At 50.8% G+C, this 22,711-nt stretch overlaps 1 protein-coding gene across 1 annotated transcript; it reads right to left on the bottom strand.

Moving 5' to 3' along the window:
• Positions 1-482: 482 nt before the first annotated feature.
• On the bottom strand, positions 483-22,711 carry IL5RA (interleukin 5 receptor subunit alpha). Its single transcript, XM_060180890.1, has 10 exons — positions 22,672-22,711; positions 21,138-21,277; positions 18,229-18,367; positions 16,883-17,036; positions 16,626-16,813; positions 13,496-13,641; positions 12,207-12,345; positions 5,845-5,941; positions 3,816-3,900; positions 483-2,096 (listed from the first exon to the last, which is right to left on the bottom strand). Exons 1-10 carry the CDS (start codon positions 22,709-22,711, stop codon positions 2,010-2,012), a joined length of 1,215 nt encoding a protein of 404 aa, XP_060036873.1. The 3' UTR covers positions 483-2,009.

Raw genomic sequence — 22,711 nt, 5'->3', positions numbered from 1 at the left:
AGGATCTGCCCAGACTTCATAGCAGGAGGGCGGGCAGGCCAGCCATGCAGAAGGCGCCGGCCGAGGTGCCCTGGGGTGGCGGCCAGGATAGGCCATGTCTGCTGCCCTGTTCCCGGCAGCCGAGCAGCGTGGAGGGAGCCCGCGCCCAATGCCCTGTGCCACGCGGCGGAAAGCCGGCTCATGCGGGCTGGCGTTGGGCTCCTGCGGGCTGGCGTTGGGCAGAAACCACAGAGTGGTCCAGAGATAAATGTTCCAGAAACAGCGAAACAGTCTCGTGAAGAAAGGGCAGAGGTCTTTGGAGATCTCTTCACAAGCAGAAGAGAAGGCCATAGTGCATAGGTAGCCAAATTGTCTTTACTTATCTGAGAGATGCGCAGGTCAGGTCCACGTGGGCACCATTTGTCGTTAATGTTCGGGGCGCCAGCAGGCCAGGCTAGCTTCGCGGTGGTAGACAGAGACAGAGACTCGGGGACACACAGCTGGGCGGAAAAGCTGCAGTTTAATCTTTATTCACTAGCGGGCAAATCACCACACCATGTGCTTCCCCATCTTTCTCCCTCAGCGGCTGCTGCTGGGACTCTGGACGTCCGTAGGGGTTCTTTTTGGGCGGGGACAAGTGGGCCCCGTGAAACTAGCAGGGCTAAACCACACTCTTCCAGAGGTGGGGGCAAAGAGATCAAACCTATATGAAACATACCAACACTTAACAAGTTGGTGCACTTCTATTCCAATTTCCTTATTGTCCTTTTATCTCTAGAAAGAGCTGTCCTGTTCCCACTTCTGGTTTTTGTTTTTTGGTTTTATTATTATTATTATTATTATTATTATTAGTGGTTTAATATTGGTTTAAAACATTACAAGCTACCAGGAGTACAATTCCACACTGTTGTCACCACCAGAGGTCCATTTCCCCATTCCCTCCATTGGAAATTACAATGGTTCTCCCAAGGTAACAGATAAGGGTTGACTGTTCTTTCTGTAACTATTTGTCTATATTTTTGCCCATTTTTTCTATGGTTCTGCCTTCTCCACCTTTCCAAGCCACACCTCTACCTGTTACTACTTCTGAATATCTTTCCTTTTCCCTTTTCTCTCTCAGGGTTCTGATGGAATTAGGGTTCAGAGCCCTCTGGTCATCTTCTCCTAACATTTCTCCCCATCTCTAGGGATATGAACCAGAATTCTTTTGGGGGCCCAGAAGGTGGGAGTTCTGACTTCTATAATTGCTTCTCTGTTGGACATGGCCATTGGCAGGTCAACCCATACCCCCACCCCCAGCCTGCTTCTATCTTTCCCTAGTGGGATAGGGCTATGGGGAGGTGAGGCTGTCAGCCCAGAGAAGTCAGGATGGAATCATAGTAGCATCTGCAACTTGGTTTGCTTTGAATGGATCCACCTGACCACCTGGTCTATAAAGCAGTGAGTTCCTGAAGAAATCTTGGTTGTATTTTGTTGGGTTTTCAAGTGATTTTCTTTGTTGTTTTTTTTCTAGTTTCACAGGAGAGTCATCTGAAATGGCTCCTACTCATAGTCATGCCTCCAGAAGTCCTCCCCCGCCCCCCCCCCACACACACACTTCTTTTTTCATTGTAGTTATGTGTCTTGACTTCCTTTTCCTCAGGTGACACCTTCTCCCCTTCCTCAGCCACCAGAGTTTTTGGCATCCAGTTGTCAGTTTGACCATCATTATTCTGTTGCCAGTTTGGTTCAGTTATTTGTACTCCGAATGTGAGTGAAATGGTGGAGGAGTCTACCTTTCAGCTCCTAAAGGACAGACTGCTGTGTGTTCTCTGACCAGGACCAGCCTACTAAGTAAGGGTCTGTCCTCAATCCTCCACCAGCCTCTGTGGCCGGGCCTCCAGGTGACTCTCGTGTGGGTGACGGAATAGTACAGCCAAGGACCTGAGAGAGAGTCTGACAACAAAGGTGTGTGCTTCTCAGCCAGGAAGCCGTAGTTCTGTCCTCATTACCCACTGTAAGTGAGTCCATTCTGGAACGGGCAGTGGGCATCAGAGCCTGGTGTCTCCTGGCACGTCCAGCCCAGGCTCCTCCACTTGTGTGACCACTTCAGGTTCCACCGTGCTGGGGCCAGGCTTCTGCAAGACATGACAGCTGTCCCCAAACACCTGCAGCCTGCCCCTCCTGCTTCCTGGTCCCTTTCTAGCACTGCCCAGGCCGCATCAGAGTACTAGCTGCAGACTGGGGCACTACTGGCCAGGTGCTTGTGATTTTGTAAATGAAGTTTGAGGAGGACTGGGTCGTGGTGCACCAGAAAGCAGCTTGAGTGCACACATTACCATGTGGAAGCACCCAGGTTCAAACTGCCACTCCCCACCTGCAGGGGGGGAGCTTCTCAAGTAGTGAAGCAGATCTGCAGGTGTCTCTCTTCCTCGCACTCTCTCTAGCTGCTTCTCCCCTCTCAATTTGTGTTTTTCCTATAAAAAATGAAGGAAGAAAGAAATAAAGAAAGCAAAACAAGGACTGCCAGGGGGCGGGCAGTAGTGTACCTGGTTAAGCCCACATAGTACCATGCACAAGTAGGGTTTGAGCCCCCACTTTCCACCTTCAGAGAGGACATTTCATGAGTAATAAAACTGATCGACAGCTGTGTATCTTTCTCTCTTCATATCTCCCCCTTCTTTCACAATTTCTCTGTCCTAGCTAATAAAATAGAAAGGAAATTTAAAAAAAAGGAAAAAAGGACCCCGGTTCGAGCCCCCAGCTCCCCACCTGTGGGGGGTCGCCTCACAAGCAGTGAAGCAGGTCTGCAGGTGTCTGTCTTTCTCTCCCCCTCTCTGTCTTCCCCTCCTCTCTCCATTTCTCTCTGTCCTATCCAACAACAACGACATCAACAACAACAATAATAACAACCACAACAATAATAAAACAAGGGCAACAAAAGGGGAAACAATAGCCTCCAGGAGCAGTGGATTCATAGTGCAGGCACCAAGCCCCAGCAGTAACCCTGGAGGAAAAAAAGAAAGAAAAAAAGAAAAAGAAACAATAGCCTCCAGGAGCAGTGGCTTTATGACGCCAGCACCGAGCCTCAGGGATAACGCTGGTGGGAATAAAAAAATAAAAATAAACAAATAATACAAAAATAAAAATCAATGACTGCCAGGAGTTGTGGATTTGTCACAACGGCACCTCGTCCCAGTGATAACTCTGGTGGTAGTATTTTTTAAGAAAACTTTTACAGCACATATATTGCAATGTGCAGGAACCCAGGTTCAAGCCCCTGGTTCCATGAGAGGTAGGGCAGTGCTGCAGACATCTCTCTTTCTCTCTCCCTCTCTACTTCCTTCTTCCCTCTCCATTTCTGTCCAAAATAAATAAACATCAAATTTGTTTTGTCAAAAAGCTCCAGTTCCCATCTGTTGAAGACACTCAAAGCTGAGGAGCATTTTCCCGACAGGCGAGGACAGTGATGTGCAAGTGTGGCCAGACCTCCAACAACCAGGATAACATGACAGATGTCTCCGACTCCCAGAGAGAGACCCTGCCTGGCACTGTGGAAGCCATGGGTCAGGAGATAGCTCAGCAGGTAGAGTGCATGCTTCCTGTATAGGAGGCCATAGGTCCGAACCCTAGCACAGCAAAGGAGCACTGCAGGTGATGGAATGGGGCTGTAGAGTCTCTCTCTGTCTCTGTCTCTCTGTCTCTCTCTCTCCCCTATCTCTTTCAAAAAGTAAATAAATGAATGAAAGCTGCGGCCACAAGCCAGCCTAGCAGTGCTGTGTTTGTCTGAGGCCTTGCATTGGACCCCAGGTTACATGCTAAATATGGAACCTCACCCCGCCCCAGGACAGCTTTACCTCATAGTTGAGGGCAACCAAGAACTCCTTCATACTGCTTTTGGGGGCTGGCACAGGGGGGCACAGCTTGGTCCACAGGTGGCATCTGAGAAGAGAGTGCATAGTAAGTCGGGACCGGAGCCCCTGTCTTCTCTTGGCTCCTTTACCCCAAATCAGTGTCCCTGCTCCCCAGCAACCCCCACCCACCCCCCCCCCGAAGTAAGAGTGGGGGAGGGGCTCTCCCATGGCGGCTTTTGAGTCAAAGGGCGGGTGCCCGTTGCTTCGGGTTGGTGCATGGCTCCAGGCCTCCTAACACAATGTGGGGCCAGGGCTGGGCAGTGGTGCACCTGATTGAACACACACCCATTACCATGAACAAGGACCTAGGTTCAAGCTCTCTGCTCCCCCACACGCCAGAGGGAAGCTTCAGGAGCAGGGAAGCAGGTCTGCAGCTGTCTCTTTCTCTAACCACCTTTCCCTCTCAAATGCTTTGTCTGAATGAATGAAATAGAGAGTTATGTGTCACGTCCGTCCCCTAGTCCGGGTTCCTGCAGTGATGGTGCTACCCTTCAGTTGTACTGCCTCAGACTCCATGTTGTTGTTCTCTCTTTGGGGGGGAATGTCATCACAGCACTGCTCCTCCATCCAGGGAGGTGCCTTCCCTCACTGCCCATAGTGCTCCGACGTGGTGCTGGGGCTCAGTGCTCCATTCTGTCACATGCTAAGGCTGTCTCTCCACTCCTAGGACCAACAGTCTGTCCTCTGCTATCAACAGCCACCCCCCGCCCCAGAGATGCCATCTAAGTGGGGTACACAGTGGCTCTTCCTAAGCCGTTAAAGGGCAAAGACAGAAATGCCAAGCCCCCTCCCCCTCCAAGTGACCAAGACCATGAGCAGTGCCCAGGGCTGTCATAGCTGTCTCAGCCCAGATGGGCAGTCAATGGGGTGGGCCTTGATGGGGATGGGCAGCAGGATGCAGGTGGCACCCAGTGAGGGCTGCCTCCAGGACCCGCATCCTTACAGGATGCTATGCCAGAGCCTTCCAGAAGCAGGGCCAGGAAACCCCTCTATGTATACCCAGCCTACAAGAAGCCCTGGGTTCAAGTCCCAGTGCTACGTGTCCACAGAGCACAAGGGGCAGCACCAAGGGTGCTTGGTAGGAATGGTGGCTCCTCTCTGCCTCTAAAATAAGAGTCCTGGGGCTACTGCTTTGCTATGTGTATGCCTCAGGTTCAAGTCCCACCGCCACTACACTGGAGAAAACTCAGATGTTGTAGTCTTGCCCTGTCTCTCTCTGTCTTTCAGCTCAGAGAGGTGGAGTCCTAGCGATGACAAAACCATCAGCGGCAAATAAATAAGCTTTCTAGGCTATGTAGACAGTTGGCAAATTCATGAGGGAGCCTGGGTGCACTGCCTGGATTCTGAGGAGTCTCCCCCCACTGTGGGGACCCACTGTTTTATTTGGGGGAGACCTCTAGGCAGGTTGGTTTCTTGCTCGGGGGTAGGGAGGGGGCAGGAAGACGGGATCCAGATAGAGAAAAATATGGAGCAGGGGAAACAGCATAATGGCTATGCAAATAGACTCTAGCGCCTTGAGCCTCTAGCGTTCCCAGGTTCAATCCCTTGCACCACTATAAAAGAAAAAAACTGAGCAGGGGGTTGGGCGGTAGTGCAGCAGCAGGTTAAGCGCACGTGGCACAAAGCCTTACAAGGACCGACTTAAGGATCCCAATTTGAGCCCCTGGCTCCCCACTTGCAGGGGGGGGAGGGGAAGAGGGTCGCTTCACAGGTGGTGAAGCAGGTCTGCAGGTGTCTATCTTTCTCTCCCCCTCTGTCTTCCCCTCCTCTCTCCATTTCTCTCAACATTTCTCTCAACATATTTCATTCCAACAACAACATCATCAATAACAACAACAACAAGGACAACAACAGGGGCAACAAAATGGGGAAAATGGCCTCTAGGAGCAGTGGATTCGTAGTGCAGGCACCGGGGCCCCAGCAATAACCCTGGAGGCAAAAAAGAAAAAGAAAGAAAGAAAGAAATACGTACAGCCGGCAGATGAGTGAGGTGGCGAGCAGTCCCCCACAGCCAGCCACTGTGAGTGTAATGGGCAGCCAGTCCCAGGAGGGTGTCTGCACCTCACTTCCTGCTTGGAATAAAGGGGAGCAGTCTGCGTCAGAGGTGGGGAGAGGCAGGTACCCAGGATGGGGTAGCCTGGGGCAGACCAGGGCGGTGAAGGGTAGGTGTGGCTTCCCCCCACATCCCCACCCCCCACCCCTTCCCCAGCCTAGGTTTCCCCTCTGAGTCTGAGGACATCTTGACTGACTGCGGGGAGAGGGGTGGAGGAAGTAAGTTCAGGGAAGCAGGGTGTGTGCCCCTGTTGTTAAAGAGTGAAATCAAACCACCATCCACTGCAAGGAAGCAAAAGATGTTTATTCACGAATTGCAATCCGGGCCGAGATGGTGACTGGTGTTAGTCTACCAAGCTCGACCCTGAACAAAGCTCAAACCATACAATTTATAGGAATTTAGACTACACTCAGGGAGGGGGAACACATCACCTTATCAGCCTATATCTAATCATTTTAAACTTAGCAAAAGCCTGATCTATTCAGAGCAAAGCATGGGCTAGTTTTAGACATCACACCAGACCAATAGGTCCCAGTCAAAGTGGGGGTCACCACATTTTTTGTTCTTTATTGGGACCACCGACCATCTGTTTGCAATCTATCGGGCCATCATTTGTCAGGCCATTTTTAACTGTGTGGTAACAGTATTCTGTTGCAGAGGTCATGAGGAGTCCTGCTCGCTCCAGGGTCTGTCAAAATAATTGATGGCCTCTTAGGTTCTGTCGAGGGGAAAAGGGCAAGGAATTTTCCACCTCACTGGGCAGGAGGGCAAAAAGCAACTATATTTAAACTATTCTTAAAACTCAAACTCAAAAAGCAACTATACTTACAACTATTCTAGAGTCACTGCCTCTCACACCTGTGCTGAGCCAGGGTGCAGAGGGACAGAGAAATGAGATCCAGGGGTGCAGGTCAGCTGGAGACCCAGAGATGCAGGAACCCAGCCAGCAAGGCTGGGTGTCCTTCGTGCAGAAAAGCCCTCAAAACAGCAGGGGGTGGGGGTGCTGCTCCAAGCGCTACACAGTCTACCCCTGAAGCCCCTCCCCCCAGATTCCTACTCCACAGAGAAGAGAGAATGCAGGGGGGTGGGGGTGTAGCTGTGCACAAGGCCTCACTCCCCTGCAGCAAACATTCCACTCCCCCACCCCCACCCCAGCCCTGGGGCCTCCACCATCTGCCTGGGCTGGAGGCAGCTCTGGGCACCAGATGGAAGACAGTCAGGAAAAGTCTGAGGAAGGTAGAGAACAGCTCACCTGGTAGGGTACCTGCCTTGCCATACATATGGGCTTGAGTCCTGGCGCCACATGGGAACACTATATAGCACCGGGGAAAGCTCCATTGCTGCAGTGTCCTTTATTCTCCTCTCTCTCTCTCTCTCTCTCTCTCTCTCATAAAATTAATTTTAAAAAGTCACCCCAGTGCAATGAAATCAAGCATGCAGAAGCCCCAGCACAGCAAAAAAAAAAAAGAAAAGAAAGAAAGAAAGGAAGGAAGGAAAGAAGGAAAGGAGGAAGAAAGAAAGAAAAGAAAAATAGGGAGTCGGGCGGTGGCGCAGCGGGTTGAGCACACGTGGCACGAAGCGCAAGCACTGGCGGGAGGATCCCGGTTCGAGCCCCCGGCTCCCCACCTGCAGGAGAGTCGCTTCACAGGCGGTGAAGCAGGTCTGCAGGTGTCTGTCTTTCTCTCCCCCTCTCTGTCTTCCCCTCCTCTCTCCATTTGTCTCTGTCCTATCCCAACAACAACGACAACAATAACAACAACAATAAAATAACAACAAGGGCAACAAAAGGGAATAAATAAATAAAATTTTTTAAAAAAAGAAAAGAAAAATAATCCAAACCTATCCTCCACATGATTCGTTTGCTGAGTTGCCTCATTTGTGTCTAAGACTTGTGTCCAAGATTTGACTGCAAATCCTGCTGAGGGCTGAGGTCACTCCTGGTGCACCCTCCCTCCCAGACTAGTTGGAAGGTCCCCTGGCCTTGGTAGCACTGCACAGACCCCTTGGCACATGCCCTTGTGGCCAGCTCAGGGGCTTGCTGCTGGGGAGCAGTCATGAGACTGGAGGAACTTGCAGTTTTGTAAACATTATCAGGTCACCAGCTGGGTCCACTGTGTGACTCTGGTTGAGCAAGACCACCAGCCATTTCCCTGCGACTGCCTTACAAAAATCTTGTCAGTTAAACCCCTGTTCCCTGTTGTCTGATGGATGTGTGGACTGTGTGCCTGCCTGAGTCAGCAGAAGCAGAGATTCCAGGGGCCAGGACCCTGGCAGGTGGGTGGGTGGCTCCTCCCAGCCTGACTTCTGGGGCACCCCCGGGTTTGACTGCCCTACAACCCAGCTGATGACAAATGGAACTACCCCCAGGGGTGGCCAGAGAAGGAAGCAGCTGGCAGGTGATCTGGGTACAGTGAAAGCTGTTTAAGGCTCCCCACCGAGTGGGGACTCCCCGTGGATGCCCTCCCTGTGACACGTGTGTATGCAGAAGCGAATAGAGAATGCTGGTCAGAGCAGGCACCTGGGAGCTTCTGCTGAGGCTGGACAGGACAGTCAAGCAGCTGCTTCCAGGCAAAATGATTTGCAGTCCAGAGACCCTGGAAAGCATCCTGACCTTGACTTCCGGGCTCCCTGATCCCTGGAGATTCTCCAGGACAGGTGTTTCTGGATAACTGGGATCTCTCTAGGGGAGGAGAATGCCCCTCCTGCCAGCTGAGAGGAAGCTACAAAGGTTTCTTCTTTTTTGTAAAACTGGTGGGCACCACTGTTTGGTTATGTAGGGCTGGGTTCTAGAAAGTGGAAGTTTCAAAGCTGTGTTTCCAGGGAGAAGCACCCTCCCCCCCCCCATGCCTCAGTTTACTCCCAGGGGCTCCCCAGCATCACTAGTATTGAGGGGAGCTGGAGAACCCAGAGGTCTGGTTTCTGAGGACCTCCACTTCCCTCCTTTGGGAATATTTGCTCCACCACTTGGCAGAGAATGGGTTTTCATGAGGCAAAGTCTACTGCTGTCCTGAGCTGGTGACCTGGAGAGGCTATGAGCAGAGGAGCAGTGGGCCAGGGTATAGGGACCCAAAAAGTCCAGCTCCTGGTCACAGCTTGGCTGCCCTGAGACTGTCTCAAACCACCATCTCCCATGCCAAGACCTACTTCAGAATTCTATGCCACCTTCAGTTCTAGAGTTGAGGGCTGTTTCATATTCCAGAACCCTGTTCTACCATCTTAAGTCCAGCCTCATTCTAGAATCGCTGCCACCTCCTAATCTAGAATTCTGTGCCATCTCTTCTTCTGAAATAAGCACTGCTTCCTCTTCTAGAGTCTAGTGCTACTGCCACCAATTCTGGAATCCTGTATCACCTCCAGTTCTAGAATCCCAGGCCACCTCCTATTCTAGAGTCCAGTGTCACACTGTCAACTCTAGAATCTAGTGCCACCGCCACCTGTACTGGAACCCTGTGCCTCCTCTTGTTCTAGAATTCCTCTGGGTCCACCTGGCACCACTGAAGGGTATACTTCTGGGGGGTGCTGCAGGTGGGCCCAGCTGCAAAGCCAAGGAAGCCCTGGGGCTGTCCACCAGCTGCTGAGCTGTGTGCCCACCCAGTGCCTGAGATTCTTAGCAAGCAGATGAATCCCCTCACACTTCCTGGTGGAGTTGATGCTTCTCTTTTAGAAAAGTTTTTCTCTGCTCCCAAAAAGAGCAGAGCCCAGGGCCCCAAGTCACTGCTGGTTCTCAGTGTCTGCCCGACAGCCCTGCCCACACAGACATTTCCAAATTTCTGTCTGAGGCTCTGAAACACAGTGGTGAACAAAGAGGGGATTCAGGCTGAGGCCAGCTCTGCTTTCTGTCCCAGAATCTACATTCTAAGCGGCATTGAGAGAGGCTGAGCAGGCAGAGTGAGGGAGGTGCAGGAACTGACCAGGAAAAGGAGTCTGATCTGATTCCAGACCTAGTGATCCCTTTGGAAGGAGAAAAGCTGGTGAGAAAGTGAATGGGGTCCCCCTTGGGTCCTCAGCCCTGCTCTGTACCCCCAGATCCAGAGGTGCTAGGAGATATCTCAGCAGGAACCCATGGGCAGGACAGGAACCTTCCGTGCTGCTATGCCCCCCACCCCCAGATCCTTGTTACAGTGGACCCAGAGACAACCACCTCTCCCGCATGGAAATTTAGAACCTGAAGATATTCTGGGAAAAGGGAGGAGAAGCATGAGGGGGTCTCCTACTGCTCCTGGCCACTCCCTTTCCTGGTCTTCTCTGCCTGGGCCCAGTGTGCAAATTTGAGAGGAGAAAAGAAAAACAAAATAGGGGCCTGAGAGGAGAAATAATGGCAGAAGCCAGAACTCCCATCCTCTGCACCACAGAAAGAATTTTCTTCCATATTCCCAAAAGGGGAGAAATGTTAGGGGAAGATGACCAGAGGGCTCTGAACTTGAATTCCATCAGGACCCAGAGAGAGAACAGGAAAAGGAAAGACATTTGGAAGTAGTAGTAGGTGTAGGTGTGACTTTAAAATGAAGAGAAAGCAAGACCATAAAAAAATGGGCAAATATTTATGTATAAATAAATATAGTTATAGAAATAAGTCAACCCATATCTGTGACCATAAGAGAACTACTGCAGTTTCCAATGGAGGGGATGGGGACACAGAGCTCTATTGGTGGGGACAGTATGGAACTGTACCCCTGTTATCTTATAATTTTGTAAATTAGCATTAAGTCACTGAGGGGGGGGAATGGAGCCAGGAGATGGGTCACCTAGTAGAAAGCACCTTACTATGTCGGAGGCCCTGGGTACGAGCCTCAGAAACACATGAGAACACCATGGACAGCACCAGAGGGAGGACCATAGATGGTGGAGCAGTATTGGGGTGTCTCTCCCTCTACCTCCTTTCTTCCCTCTCCCTCACCCCTCTCCACCTCATAAAAGCATTACAAAATCGGTCTGGAAGAGAGTTCATCAGATGAAGTGCACACCTTAGCATGCACGAGTCCCTGGGTTTGAGTCCTGACACCACATGGATGGGTGGTGGAGTGGTACTCCGGTTTCTCTCTTTTTCCCTCCAAATAAAGACTAGAAACTGGGTTGGGGAGGCCTCTCTGTGGTATTACATGTGCTCAAGGCCCAGCTCACTCCCACAGTTGCCTGGAGAGGCAGGGCCTGAGACAGTGGGGCAGCTGCTAGCTCTGAGCCAAGCTCACTACTTTCTAGTCACCCCGACCCTCAGCAAGGACAAGCCTGTGGTCAATCAGTCTCATCACCACTGGGTTTGTGGCCACACTGGGCCCCCATGGAGGAGAGGCCAGGGCCAGGCAGCTGAGGTTCTGGTAAACAGGAGACAGCAGAGATAAGAAAGGGACAGCAGAATCGGAAGTGAGGAAAGGGTCAGAGCAGGAAGTCCCTCTGGAGATAAGGCAGCAGTCGGTTGAGGAAAGGCCATTGATAAGGAGAGCTGATAAGAGGGAACTGCTCCTTGCCTTGAAACACAGGGTGCCAGGAGGGGCCCCCACTGAGCCCTGTGCACACTCCTGACTGGGTACCTGTCCTGTGTGCCCCCCCACCCCACCCACCCCCCCGTGGACACCAGTCCCACCTCCCCCTCCATCAGAGCCTCCTCACTCCTTTCTCTGCAGAACCTCAGGCTCCAGTAGCTTCTGTCCCAACAACCCTGAGTTGAGTTGAGGACCCCTGAGGGTCCTGTTGGAGGGTGGCTCTGGGGAGCACTGCCCAGTGGTCCCAGAGTGAGCTGACCCCCTCCACCTTCTCTCCTCATCTCCAAGGAGGTGAACCTCATAAATGAGTCCGAGAGTGAGATTTTGGGGGAAAGGTCCTGAAGATGGGACAGAAAGGCTCTATGAGGCCAGGTCCCAGTAGAGTGCACACTTCACTACGCACAAGGACTGTCTATCCTGCTCGCCTGATTTTTGCAGGACATAACCCGTGGAAGAGACTGCTCTAAGAGCTGTGAGTAGGTCTGCAGTGATCTCAGAATGGAAGCCCTGGGGGAGGAACATCAGCTCATCTGAGCAGAGATGGGGCAGGGGCCTTGGGGGGAGCAGAGCCTGAAGCTGCTTGGCAGCGAAAGGAAAGCCGGCCTCGCAGCGGCACAGCAGATGGGAGTCTGACTTGCAAGCATGAGGTCCTGAGCTCTGTCCCTAACACAGCATCTGCCAAAGAGAAGCTCTGTCTTTCCCTCTGTCTCTGTCCCTCTCATTGACCAAGCTTTCTTTGTGGTGGTAGGTCTGCAGGCCCTGGAGTTGCCTCCCCCCAGGCCCGGGGCAGTGAGTACTCACCCACGTGAATGGGGGAACTCCATGCACCCCACGCTCCCTCTGCCCTGCACGCCGGGCTCAGCGCTGCTCTTACACGCACAGAGGACACAGCCGGACTGGCGATGAAAGACACAAACGAGGTGCTGTCAGTCGTCTCTGTCTGAACAGGAGACAGTTGTGTGATCAGAACCCTGGGGCATATGGGAGGTCACGTGTGGTTGAGGGGCCCTGTTCTGTGACCCCAGGAAGCTCACATGTGAACAGTCCTTCTAGAAGGTTTGATGTGGCCTGGTGGCAGTCACCCTCCCCCGGAGGACAGCCTGTTTGGGGAGGGCCTGCCAGTAAGGGTGGTTTACATATTTTTAAATGACTGAAAATGAATCTCTATGGGATCCGATCGTGGCTCACCCAGTGCCCACGTCACCATGCACAAGAACCCGCGTTTAAGCCCTTGGTCCCCGTCTGCTCATAGAGCAGTACTGCAGCTCTCTCTCTCTCTCTCTCTTTCTCCCTCCTTCCCCCTCCCTCCCTCTCTCCCTCCCTCTCCTACCCTCACCCCCTCTCCCTCCCTCTCTGCCCTCTCAATTCCTCCCTGACATAGCAAATAAAAGAAAGGGAACAAAAAGGAAAAATGACTCCCAGGAGTGGTGGACTTGTCATACCGGCACTGAGCTCCAGTGATAACCCTGGCAAAAAGAAAGAAAAGAATGAGAGAGAGAGAGGATGAATGAATGAATGAATGAATGAATGAATGAATGAAAAGGAAGATAGGAAGGAAGAAAAAGAGGAAGGAAAAGTGAAGGAGGGAGGGCAGGAGGGAAGGAAGAAAGAAAGGAAGGAAAAAAGATCACAAGTAGACTAGGGCAGAGCTCACCAGGTAGAGTGCACACCTTGCACGAGGTCCTGGGTCTGTTTTCATTAAACTTACACAAGTGACAGTCACCTTTGACATTGTCCCTATGAAGTACCACCAGGATGGTGATTCCAGAAAATGTTTATGAGGCCAGAAGATGGCTCAGTAGGCAGGGCACATGCCTTAGGATGTGTGAGGACCTGGGTTCAGTCCGCAGTGCCACATGGGAGCACTGTGGACAGCACCACAAAGGGCCATGGACAGTGGAGCCGTGCTATGGTTTCTCTCTCTGCCTCTCCTACTCTCTCAGAAAACAATAAAGACTAGATAGACCATTGGGCCGGGAAGGCTGTTCAGTGACCTCAGGAGTACACGGGGCCCTGGGTTTGTTCCCTGGTGTGGCAGGAAAGATGTTTCAGAGGTGCTCAGCCATGACTGGAGCAGCCTCACAAGTTACCTGAAGGGAGCCGCTCCTCTTGTTGCAGAGTCTCACCTCGTACCGGAAGCACCGGGCGGGGAAGAAAGACACAGGCTTCTCCCACTGGATGGAGACACGAGGGCCCTGGACCTCAGCTGTGACATTCACAGGGGGGTTTACACAGTCTGTGTGAGAGAGGTGAGTCAGGAAGGGAGGGCTGAGGCAGGTCAGGGTAGGGTGGTGCAGGTGAGGAAGGGTGATACAGGTGAGGGACAGGTGAGGGAGGGTGACACAGGTGAGGGGGCTGGTGAGGGAGGGTGACACAGGTGAGGGGGCTGGTGAGGGAGGGTGACAGGTGAGGGGGCTGGTGAGGGAGGGTGACACAGGTGAGGGGGCTGGTGAGGGAGGGTGACACAGGTGAGGGGGCAGGTGAGGGGTGATACAGAATGCACCTGCAGCATCACTGGGAACTCAGCAGGGGCTGCTCCCACTTGTGGAGAACAGAGCCTGGCAGAGCCCCGTGAGTGCGCAGGAAGGTGTCCAGTAAAGACCCTGGCTTGGATGTGATGTCTCTGCATTTCTAGACTTCTTTCTGTGTTTGTAGTTACACTCATGTCCAAGGAGCTCAGCTTCGCCCAAAGAATAACAGCACTTACTGAGAGGGTTTGCAGTTCTCTTTACTTTATCCTCCCTCCCTTCCTCCCTTCCTGCCTTTCTCTCCCCACTCATCAGAAACAGCTCAGTGATTCAGCCTGGGCTCAGGCCACCTGCTCCCGCTGAGTCTGGCATGGGTAGCTGGGGACATTGCAGCTGGGGGGGGTGTGTGGCACAGTGGTAAAGCAGAGGACTTGTAGACCTGAGGCTCCAGGTTCCATCCCTGGTACTATGAATACTAGGGCGAAGTTCTGTTCTCTCTCTTTCTCAGGAAATGAATGAACAGCTGAGAATGTGGGATGCCAGGCACCCACTGAGAGTCAGGGATGAGGGGCACACCTGCTCCCTAGAGGATGTGAAAGGATCCCGCAGCCTTCACCCCTGGCTGTGAGGGTCACAGGCTGAGGGGTTCTGCTCAGTGGGTGGGTGGGGGGCTCTGATGGTGACTGAGGGTTCCAGCACCAGGGTCATCCTCAAGCCTCAGGCACCAGGTGTCCTTAGAGGATCCCTCATCATGAACAGAACAAGGGCTGAGCTCTAGAACCTTGTAGGACCAGGGAGGCCTCTCAGTGGGAGAACAGGGGACATGCATGTGGGAGACGCCCAGCTCCCAGCATCCCTTGTGCTGGAGCTGAGCCGTGCTCTGGTCTTCCTGTCTCATCCTCTCTCATAACAGTGAGACAGAACAGGGGTCGGGAGATAGCTCACTCTATCGGGAAATAGATTGCATGCCTGACAGTGCACCAAGCCCTGGGTTCAAGCCCTGGCACTGCATGGGAGCAGCATGGACAGCACCAGGGAGAGCTCCATGGATGGTAGGGCAGAGCTGTGATGTCTCTCCTGTCTCTTCCAGTTTTTCTCTCCCTCTCCTCTCTCTCTCGGAATAAAAGGAGGCTGCTCAGTACTGTTGAACATGCAGAAAGTCAGGTCCCTCCATGCTTGGGTGCTGTGTACAAATTTTTTTTTTCAGTTCCAATGTCATGGGTTTTTTTTTTTTCTTTATGGGGTTTTCTTTATTCATGGTTTACAGTCAACAGTAAATTACAGTAATTGGTACATGTGTAACATTTCTCAGTTGTCTTCATGACTCTCTAACCCCCCACTTAGGTCCCCCTCTACCAACATGCTCCAGGACCTGAACCCTTCCCCCACCCCAGAGTCCTTTGCTTTGGTGCAGCAGTACACCAACTCCAGTCCAAGTTCTGCTCTGTGTTTCCCCCTTTCTGTTCTATTTCTCAACTTCTGTCTATGAGTAAGATCATCCCATATTCATCCTTCTCTTTCTGGCTTTTCTTACTTAATATGATTCCTTCAAGCTCCTTCCAAAATAAAGGGAAGAAGGTGAACTCATCATTCTTAATAGCTGAGTAGTATTCCGTTGTATATATATCTCACAACTTACTCAGCCACTCTTCTGTGTTGGACACCTGGGTTGCTTCCATCTTTTGGATATTACAAATTGTGCTGCTATTAACATAGGTATACACAGATCTTTTGGGATAGGTGTGTTTGGTTCATTAGGATATCACCAGGAGAGGAATTGCAGAGTCATAGGGTAGATCCACTTCTAGCCTTCTGAGAGCTCTCCAGACAGCCATTTTTTCCCCTTCCTATTTTTTTTTGCCTCCAGGGTTATTGCTGGGGCTCAGTGCCTGCACTACAAATCCACTGCTCTTGGAGGCTATTTTTTTCCCATTTTGTTGCCTTTGTTGTTGTGCTTGTTGTAGTTGTTATTATTGTCATAACTGTTGTTGTTATTAGATAGGACAGAGAGAAATGGAGAGGAGGGAAAGACAGAGGGGGAGAGAAAGATAGACACCTGCAGACCTGCTTCACTGCCTGCAAAACGACTCCCCTGCAGGTGGGGAGCCGGGACTCGAACCAGGATTCTTACGCCGGCCCTTGTGCTTTGCGCCATGTACACTTAAACGCTGCACCACTGCCTGACTCCCTCTTTTTTTTTTAAGATTTTATTTATTTATGAGAAAGATAGGAGGAGAGAGAAAGAACCAGACATCACTCTGACACATGTGCAGCTGGGGATCAAACTCGGGACCTCATGCTTGAGAGTCCAAAGCTTTACCACTGCGCCACCTCCCGGACCACACCCCTTCCTATTTTATGAGATACAACAGAGAGAAAATGAGAGGGGGGAAGAAGTAGACAGGGTGAGAGACAGACACTGCAGACCGGCTTCATTGCCCCCTAAGCTCGCCCCCTGGAAGTGGGGAACAACAGCTCAACTCCTGGTCCTTGCACATGGTAACAGTGTATACTCAACCAGGTGTTTGCACTGCTCCAGCGAGCTTCCTCCTGCTCCCTGCAGCACTGCTCTACTGTTGATGAAGTTCTCCTTCCTACAGGTGGGGAACAGAGGCTCGAACCCTTGTCCTTGTGCATGTTAATGTGTGCGCTCAACCAAGTATGCCACTAAAATGGATCTTCCTAAACAGTATTGAGAAAGAACCCTTTCCATCACCCAGCACCCTCCACCCAGCACCTAGCTCCGGCTCACCAATGGCAGGGAGACTGAAGAGCCGGTCCAGGGTCCTAATGGCGGCCACTTCACTATTGCCGGTCACCTGCACAGCCAGCGGCTCCAGCCCTTTGCCTCTGATGGCCGTGGTGGGGAACCAGCAGGCGACATTCCTGCCCTGAGTGTCTCTGTGGTACTCAGGACACTCTTCCTTCCTGGCACCATACCTGCGGGGGACACCATGAGCATGGGGCACAGAGGACCCCCACTGGCTTCACAGAGGGACCCATGCTGACCTGTAGGACAGGAAGTACTGGGTGTCCTGAGGGGCATCTGGGCCTGAGTGCCAGGAGCAGTGTAGGGAGACGGAGTGGGCCCATAGATGCCCGGGCTGGGGGGCGGAGGTGTTGGTGTTACAGGTAAGGTTCACAGCTGCGCTGCCCAGGAGTCCTGGGGGATGACAGGACACAGGTCACTGAGTCCAGGCCCCCTCTGCATCAGTGGTACCTGGGACAGCTTCGCACACAAACAGTCACAGCTTTCTTTGATTTGCACCCTTGGTGATAGCCAGGCCTGAGACCAGGCTCCCATGCCAGACACAGAAGGTTTCAGGTTCAATTCCCAGCAACAGAGATGAGCAATAGTTTGGTATCTCTTCTGCTCTCTCCCTCTCTCCCTCTCTCCCAATATGTTATTTATTTTATTTTAATGAGAGAAATATACAGAGAAAGACCAGAACCCTTCTCAGCTCTGGCTGATGGTGGCACTGGGGATTGAACCTGGGACTTTTGGAACCTCAAGCATGAAAATATTTTACATAATCATTATGCTGTCTCCCCAGCCCAGGTCTCTCTGTCTCTAACTCTGTGTCTCTCATAAAAATTAATCTGAAGGGCGCCAGGTGGTGGTTCAGTGGGTTAAGTACACATGGCGCAAAGTGCAAGAACTGGAGTAAGGATCCCGGATCCCCACCTGCAGGGGGGGAGGGGGTGTCGCTTCACAGGCGGTGAAGCAGGTCTGCAGGTGTCTATCTTTCTCTCCCCTCTCTGTCTTCCCCTCCTCTCTTGATTTCTGTCTGCCCTACCCAACAATAATGACAGCAATAACAACAACAATAATAACAACAACAAAGATAAACAAGGGTAACAAAAGGGAAAAAATAGCCTCTGGGAGCCATGGATTCGTAGTGTAAGCATCAAGCCCGAGCAATAACCCTGGAGGCAAAATAAATAAATAAAAGAAATCTGAAATGGGTGTGTATGTGTGTGTGTTGGGGTGGGGGGGAGATAACATAATGGTAATTTCATGCCTAAGACTGTGAAGTCTTAGGTTTAATCCCTTGGACCACCAGAAACCAGAAGTGAACACGGCCCTGGTTAAGAAAAAAGGGGTAGGTAGTGGTGCACGCAGCTGAACACATAGCAGCATACACAGGAACCAGGGTTTGAGCCCCTGCTCCCCACCTGCAGAGAGGGACACTTCACAGTCTAGTGAAGCAGATCTGCAGGTGTCAGGGTCACAGGACTCGCAGGAGGACCCAGGACAGACTGCTGCCCCGTCAGCAGGCTGCCAGAGGGAGGACTCCCAGTGACAGCAGAGATAGGGCATTCGGATCCCCTCTCTGCAGCCATCGGACCCTTACCCGGCGGGGCCTCCAGGCTGGTGGTCACCCAGGCACTGGCAGGCAGGGTGGGCCCGGCCCAGGAGATGGTGCGCACGCTGGCCCGCAGGCCTCGGTGTAGCTCGGCTGTGCGTCGGCTCCAGGTGCTGCGCGTCTCGTACTGCAGACAGAGCACAGGGCAGCCCAGGAAGGACTCGGTGAGCCTGTAGCCACAGGCTGCAGTGCCCAGCTTCTAGGTGACGTGTCGGCAATGCGCCACGGAGCCCTTCTGGAAAAGAACTGACCCTGGAGCCCACAGAACACACTTGTCCCCCAAGACACTCCATTTGCACAGTTTTACCATCCATGCAACCCAGGCTCGAACCCCAGAACTACATGGGAGATGTTACAGCACTAGAGGAAGCTCTGATCTCTCCCTCTCTCTCTCCCTCTCTCTCTTTCTCTCTGAATGAGGAAAAAGCAGCTGCAGTAGTGAAATTGAACATGTTTGAGGTCTGGACTCTGATAAAGAAAACAGAAAAAAAAAAAACATGATTTACAAAATAAGCAAGGGCTAAGGAGATATAAAAATGGTTAGGTAAAAAGTCTTTCATGCCTGAGGCATCATACGGCCCAAATTCAATTCCCCCAGCAACGACATAAGGCAGAGCTGAACAGTGCTCTGGAAAAAAGGATGAAGGGAAGGAAGGAAGGAAGGAAGGAAGGAAGGAAGGAAGGAAGGAAGGAAGGAAGGAAGAAAGAAAGGAAAAAGGCGGGTCTTGAGGTAATGGGCAGAACACAGAACTTATTTGTGTAAACAGCCAAAGATTGAGAGAAGCCTAAATGTCCAGCAACAGATAACTGGCTAAAGAAGTTATGAGATATATATTCCATGGACTATTACTCTGCAATCAAAAAGATGAAATCATATCCTTTGGCTTTGGGACAAAATAGAACTGGAAGTGATTATGCTTAGCGAAACAAGTGAAGAGATGAAAGGCAACTGGGTGGTTTCACTCATGGAATCTAGAGGTCTGATTCACATGAACTTGCAAAAAAAACAGAAGCAAGCAAACTGTTTCTAAGACTTATGAGAACACTGGTTGTTATCTTTGGGAAGTTGGAGGGTACAGAGCTTTGGTGGTGGGTATGTTGTGGAACTATGCCCTGTAGTCTTACAATCCTGTAGCTTACTATTAATAGCAAATAAAAAAAGAACTTGCATGTGTGGTGATGCCCTGTGTTTAATCCTTGGTACTGTGCATGCCAGAGCTCAGCAATGATCTGACCAGACATAAAATATAAGTCATAAAAATGACTCATAAAATGTAAGTTCTCTCATAAAATATAAGTCACTAAAACAGAACAAATAAGCTAGCTACTTCTATTGTTCAGAAATACTGGGTAAAGCCACTTGTTAAAGCCAGCATAATAACATAATTTCTCAGTGATAATAGTATGTATATATTGCCTATAAAACAAAACATTTGGATTAAAACTCCAATTTTCTTTGATGGTATCTTTCATTCCAGTATCTCCCTCAGAAGAGAGATTTTGTTTCAAAAAATTCTCTGGAACTAGGGGCTGAGCAATGGTGCACCTGGTTGAGTAAACATGTCCGGGTGTAGTCCCTGGTCCCCACCTGCAGGGGGAAGCTTCACATCCTCTACCTCCACCTTTCCTCATGATTTCTCTCTATCCCTATCATTATCTATTCTCTGGAGCTGCACGGGAGGTGGTGCAGTGGCTAAAGTGTTCAGCCTACAGATATGACGTCCTGAGTTTGACCTCTGTTGCTGCTTGTGCCAGACTGATGTTCTGGTTCCCTCTCCCCCTCTCTCAAGAATCAACACATAGATCTTTTCAAAGGTATTTTGCTAAACATTTATTTATTTGTTTATTTCAGTGAGAAAGATAGAGACAGATGACAGACAGATAGATAGATAGACAGACAGACAGACTGATCGACCAGAGTACTTCTTAGCTGTGTCTTACGGTGGTACTGAGGATTGAACCTGGGGCTTCAGAGCCTCAGGCATGAAATTCTTTTTTTTTTTTAATATTTCTTTATTCTCTTGTTGTTTTATTGTTGTAGTTATTATTGTTGTTGCTATTGATGTCATTGTTTTTGGATAGGACAGAGAGGAGGGAAGACAGAGAGGGAGAGAGAAAGATAGACACCTGCAGAACCTGCTTCACTACCTGTGAAGTGACGCCCCTGCAGGTGGGGAGCCAGGGGCTCGAACTGGGATCTTTACGCTGGTCCTTGCACTTGGCGCTACCAGCACTTAACCCGCCTGAATCCTTAAAGTCTTTTATGTAACCATTATTCCCTCTCCCCAGCCCTAACACATAAATCCTTAAGGGAAAAAATGACATATATCTGGAGAGAGAGTGTGTGGAATTTCAGACTGACTCAAATACAGTCAAGCAAATAGCTTCTCCTTTTTCTCTTTGGGTTTAGCATTTCCTACTGGGCACCATGTTCTCCTCCCTCCCCGTCCCAGCCATTCTCCCCTGTGCTTTCTGCTCTTATAAAGGAAACACAAGCTCAGCCTATAATTCACTCTGCCTGAAATGCCACTAAGTTTCCATTTGAAAGGACAGAATTGCCCCCAAGTTCAAGTGTTTGTGCCCAAATTCAAGTGTTTCTTGTCAAAATTTAAAGCCAAGCTTGCCCGACCCCAGCTCACAGCCATTTCAACAGAGACCTCTGTCACCCAGTCACCAAGACCAAATAAAATGACCAAGGTCTTCCTCCCTCCCTCCTTCCTTTCCTCCCTTCTTCCCTCCCTCCTTCCTTTCCTTCCTCCTTCCTTCCTTCCCTTCCACCCTCCCTCCCTCCTTCCTTCCTTCCTTCCTTCCTTCCTTCCTTCCTTCCCTGAAATGTCATCTGGCAAGGAGCACACACAGAGACCTCTCTGGACAGGGCCTGCTGTCAGAACACTCACATCAGCTTCCTGGGGAGAGTCTATTTTCACGTGGTATCCCAGCTGAGCACCTCCTTGCTCTTGGTCAGGATTTGGCTCCCAGCGCAAAAGAACTTGAGCCAAACCAGCAGCTGTGATGGTGAAGTTGACGGGAGGAAGAACTGTTGATAGAGGGGAAAGCATTAACCAAACATGCTTTGTTAAAGTGTTTAAAACACTTTGTAGGGAAGAACAGTATTGAATGATGGCTATTTGAATACAGTAGGCTGAAATCCTTTTGGAAGACAATTCTTTTTTCTTTCTATTTTCTTTGATAGGACAGACAGAAATTGAGAGGAGGGGGGAGATAGAGGGAGAGAAGAGAGACACCTGCAGACCTGCTTCACTGCTCATGAAGAGTCTCACTGCAGATGATGAGTGGTGAAGCAGGGGCTCAAACCCAGGCCCTTGTATGTGGTGACGTGTGCAAAGACAATTCTTAAAAAGTGCCCTGATGTCATCAGGATGCCGGCCAGGCTTCCCTGGACTGAAGACCCCACCAATGTGTCCTGGAGCTCCGCTTCCCCAGAGACCCACCCTACTAGGGAAAGAGAGAGGCAGGCTGGGAGTATGGACCGACCCGTCAATGCCCATGTTCAGCGGGGAAGCAATTAGAGAAGCCAGACCTTCTACCTTCTGCAACCCACAATGGCCCTGGGTCCATGCTCCCAGAGGGATAGAGAATGGGAAAGCTATTGGGGAGGGGGTGGGATATGGAGATTGGGTAGTGGGAATTGTGTGGAGTTGTACCCCTCCTACCCTATGGTTTTGTTAATTAATGCTTTCTTAAATAAAAATAATTAATTAATTTTTTTAAAAAGTGCCCTGGGAGTCAGGCAGTAGCGCAGTGGATTAAGTGCACATGGCGCAAAGTGCAAGGATCGACATAAGGATCCCGGTTCGAGCCCCCGACTCCCCACCTGCAGGGGAGTCGCTTCACAGGCGGTGAAGCAGGTCTGCAGGTGTCTGTCTTTCTCTCCCCCTCTCTGTCTTGCCCTCCTCTCTCCATTTCTCTTTGTCCTAACAACGACAACATCAATGACAACAACAATAATAACTACAACAATAAAACAACAAGGGCAACAAAAGGGAATAAATAAATAAAATATTAAAAAGTGCCCTTGGGGCCCTGTCTTTTTCACCTTGCCCCGGTGTTTACCTTTAATGATGGCAGGGAGGGAGTCGGGTGGTAGCGCAGCGGGTTAAGCACATGTGGCACTAAGCACAAGGACCAGCGTAAGGATCCCGGGTTCGAGCCCCCGGCTCCCCACCTGCAGGGGAGTCGCTTCACAGGCGGTAAAGCAGGTCTGCAGGTATCTGTCTTTCTCTCCCCCTCTCTGTCTTCCCCTCCTCTCTCCATTTCTCCCTGTCCTATCCAACAACAATGACATCAATAATAACTACAACAACAAAACAACAAGGGCAACAAAAGGAATAAATTAATTAATTTAAAAAAAATTTTTTTAAATGATGGCAGGGTTTTGATTGAAACATGAATCTTTTACTAGGTTGTTACTTTCATAATTGTAGTCTCTATACTGAGGGTCAGTATCCAT

The sequence above is a fragment of the Erinaceus europaeus genome, chromosome 21 (assembly GCF_950295315.1).
Source record: "Erinaceus europaeus chromosome 21, mEriEur2.1, whole genome shotgun sequence".
NCBI classification, from domain to species: domain Eukaryota; kingdom Metazoa; phylum Chordata; class Mammalia; order Eulipotyphla; family Erinaceidae; genus Erinaceus; species Erinaceus europaeus.
This window is presented reverse-complemented; position numbering and strand designations above follow the sequence as displayed.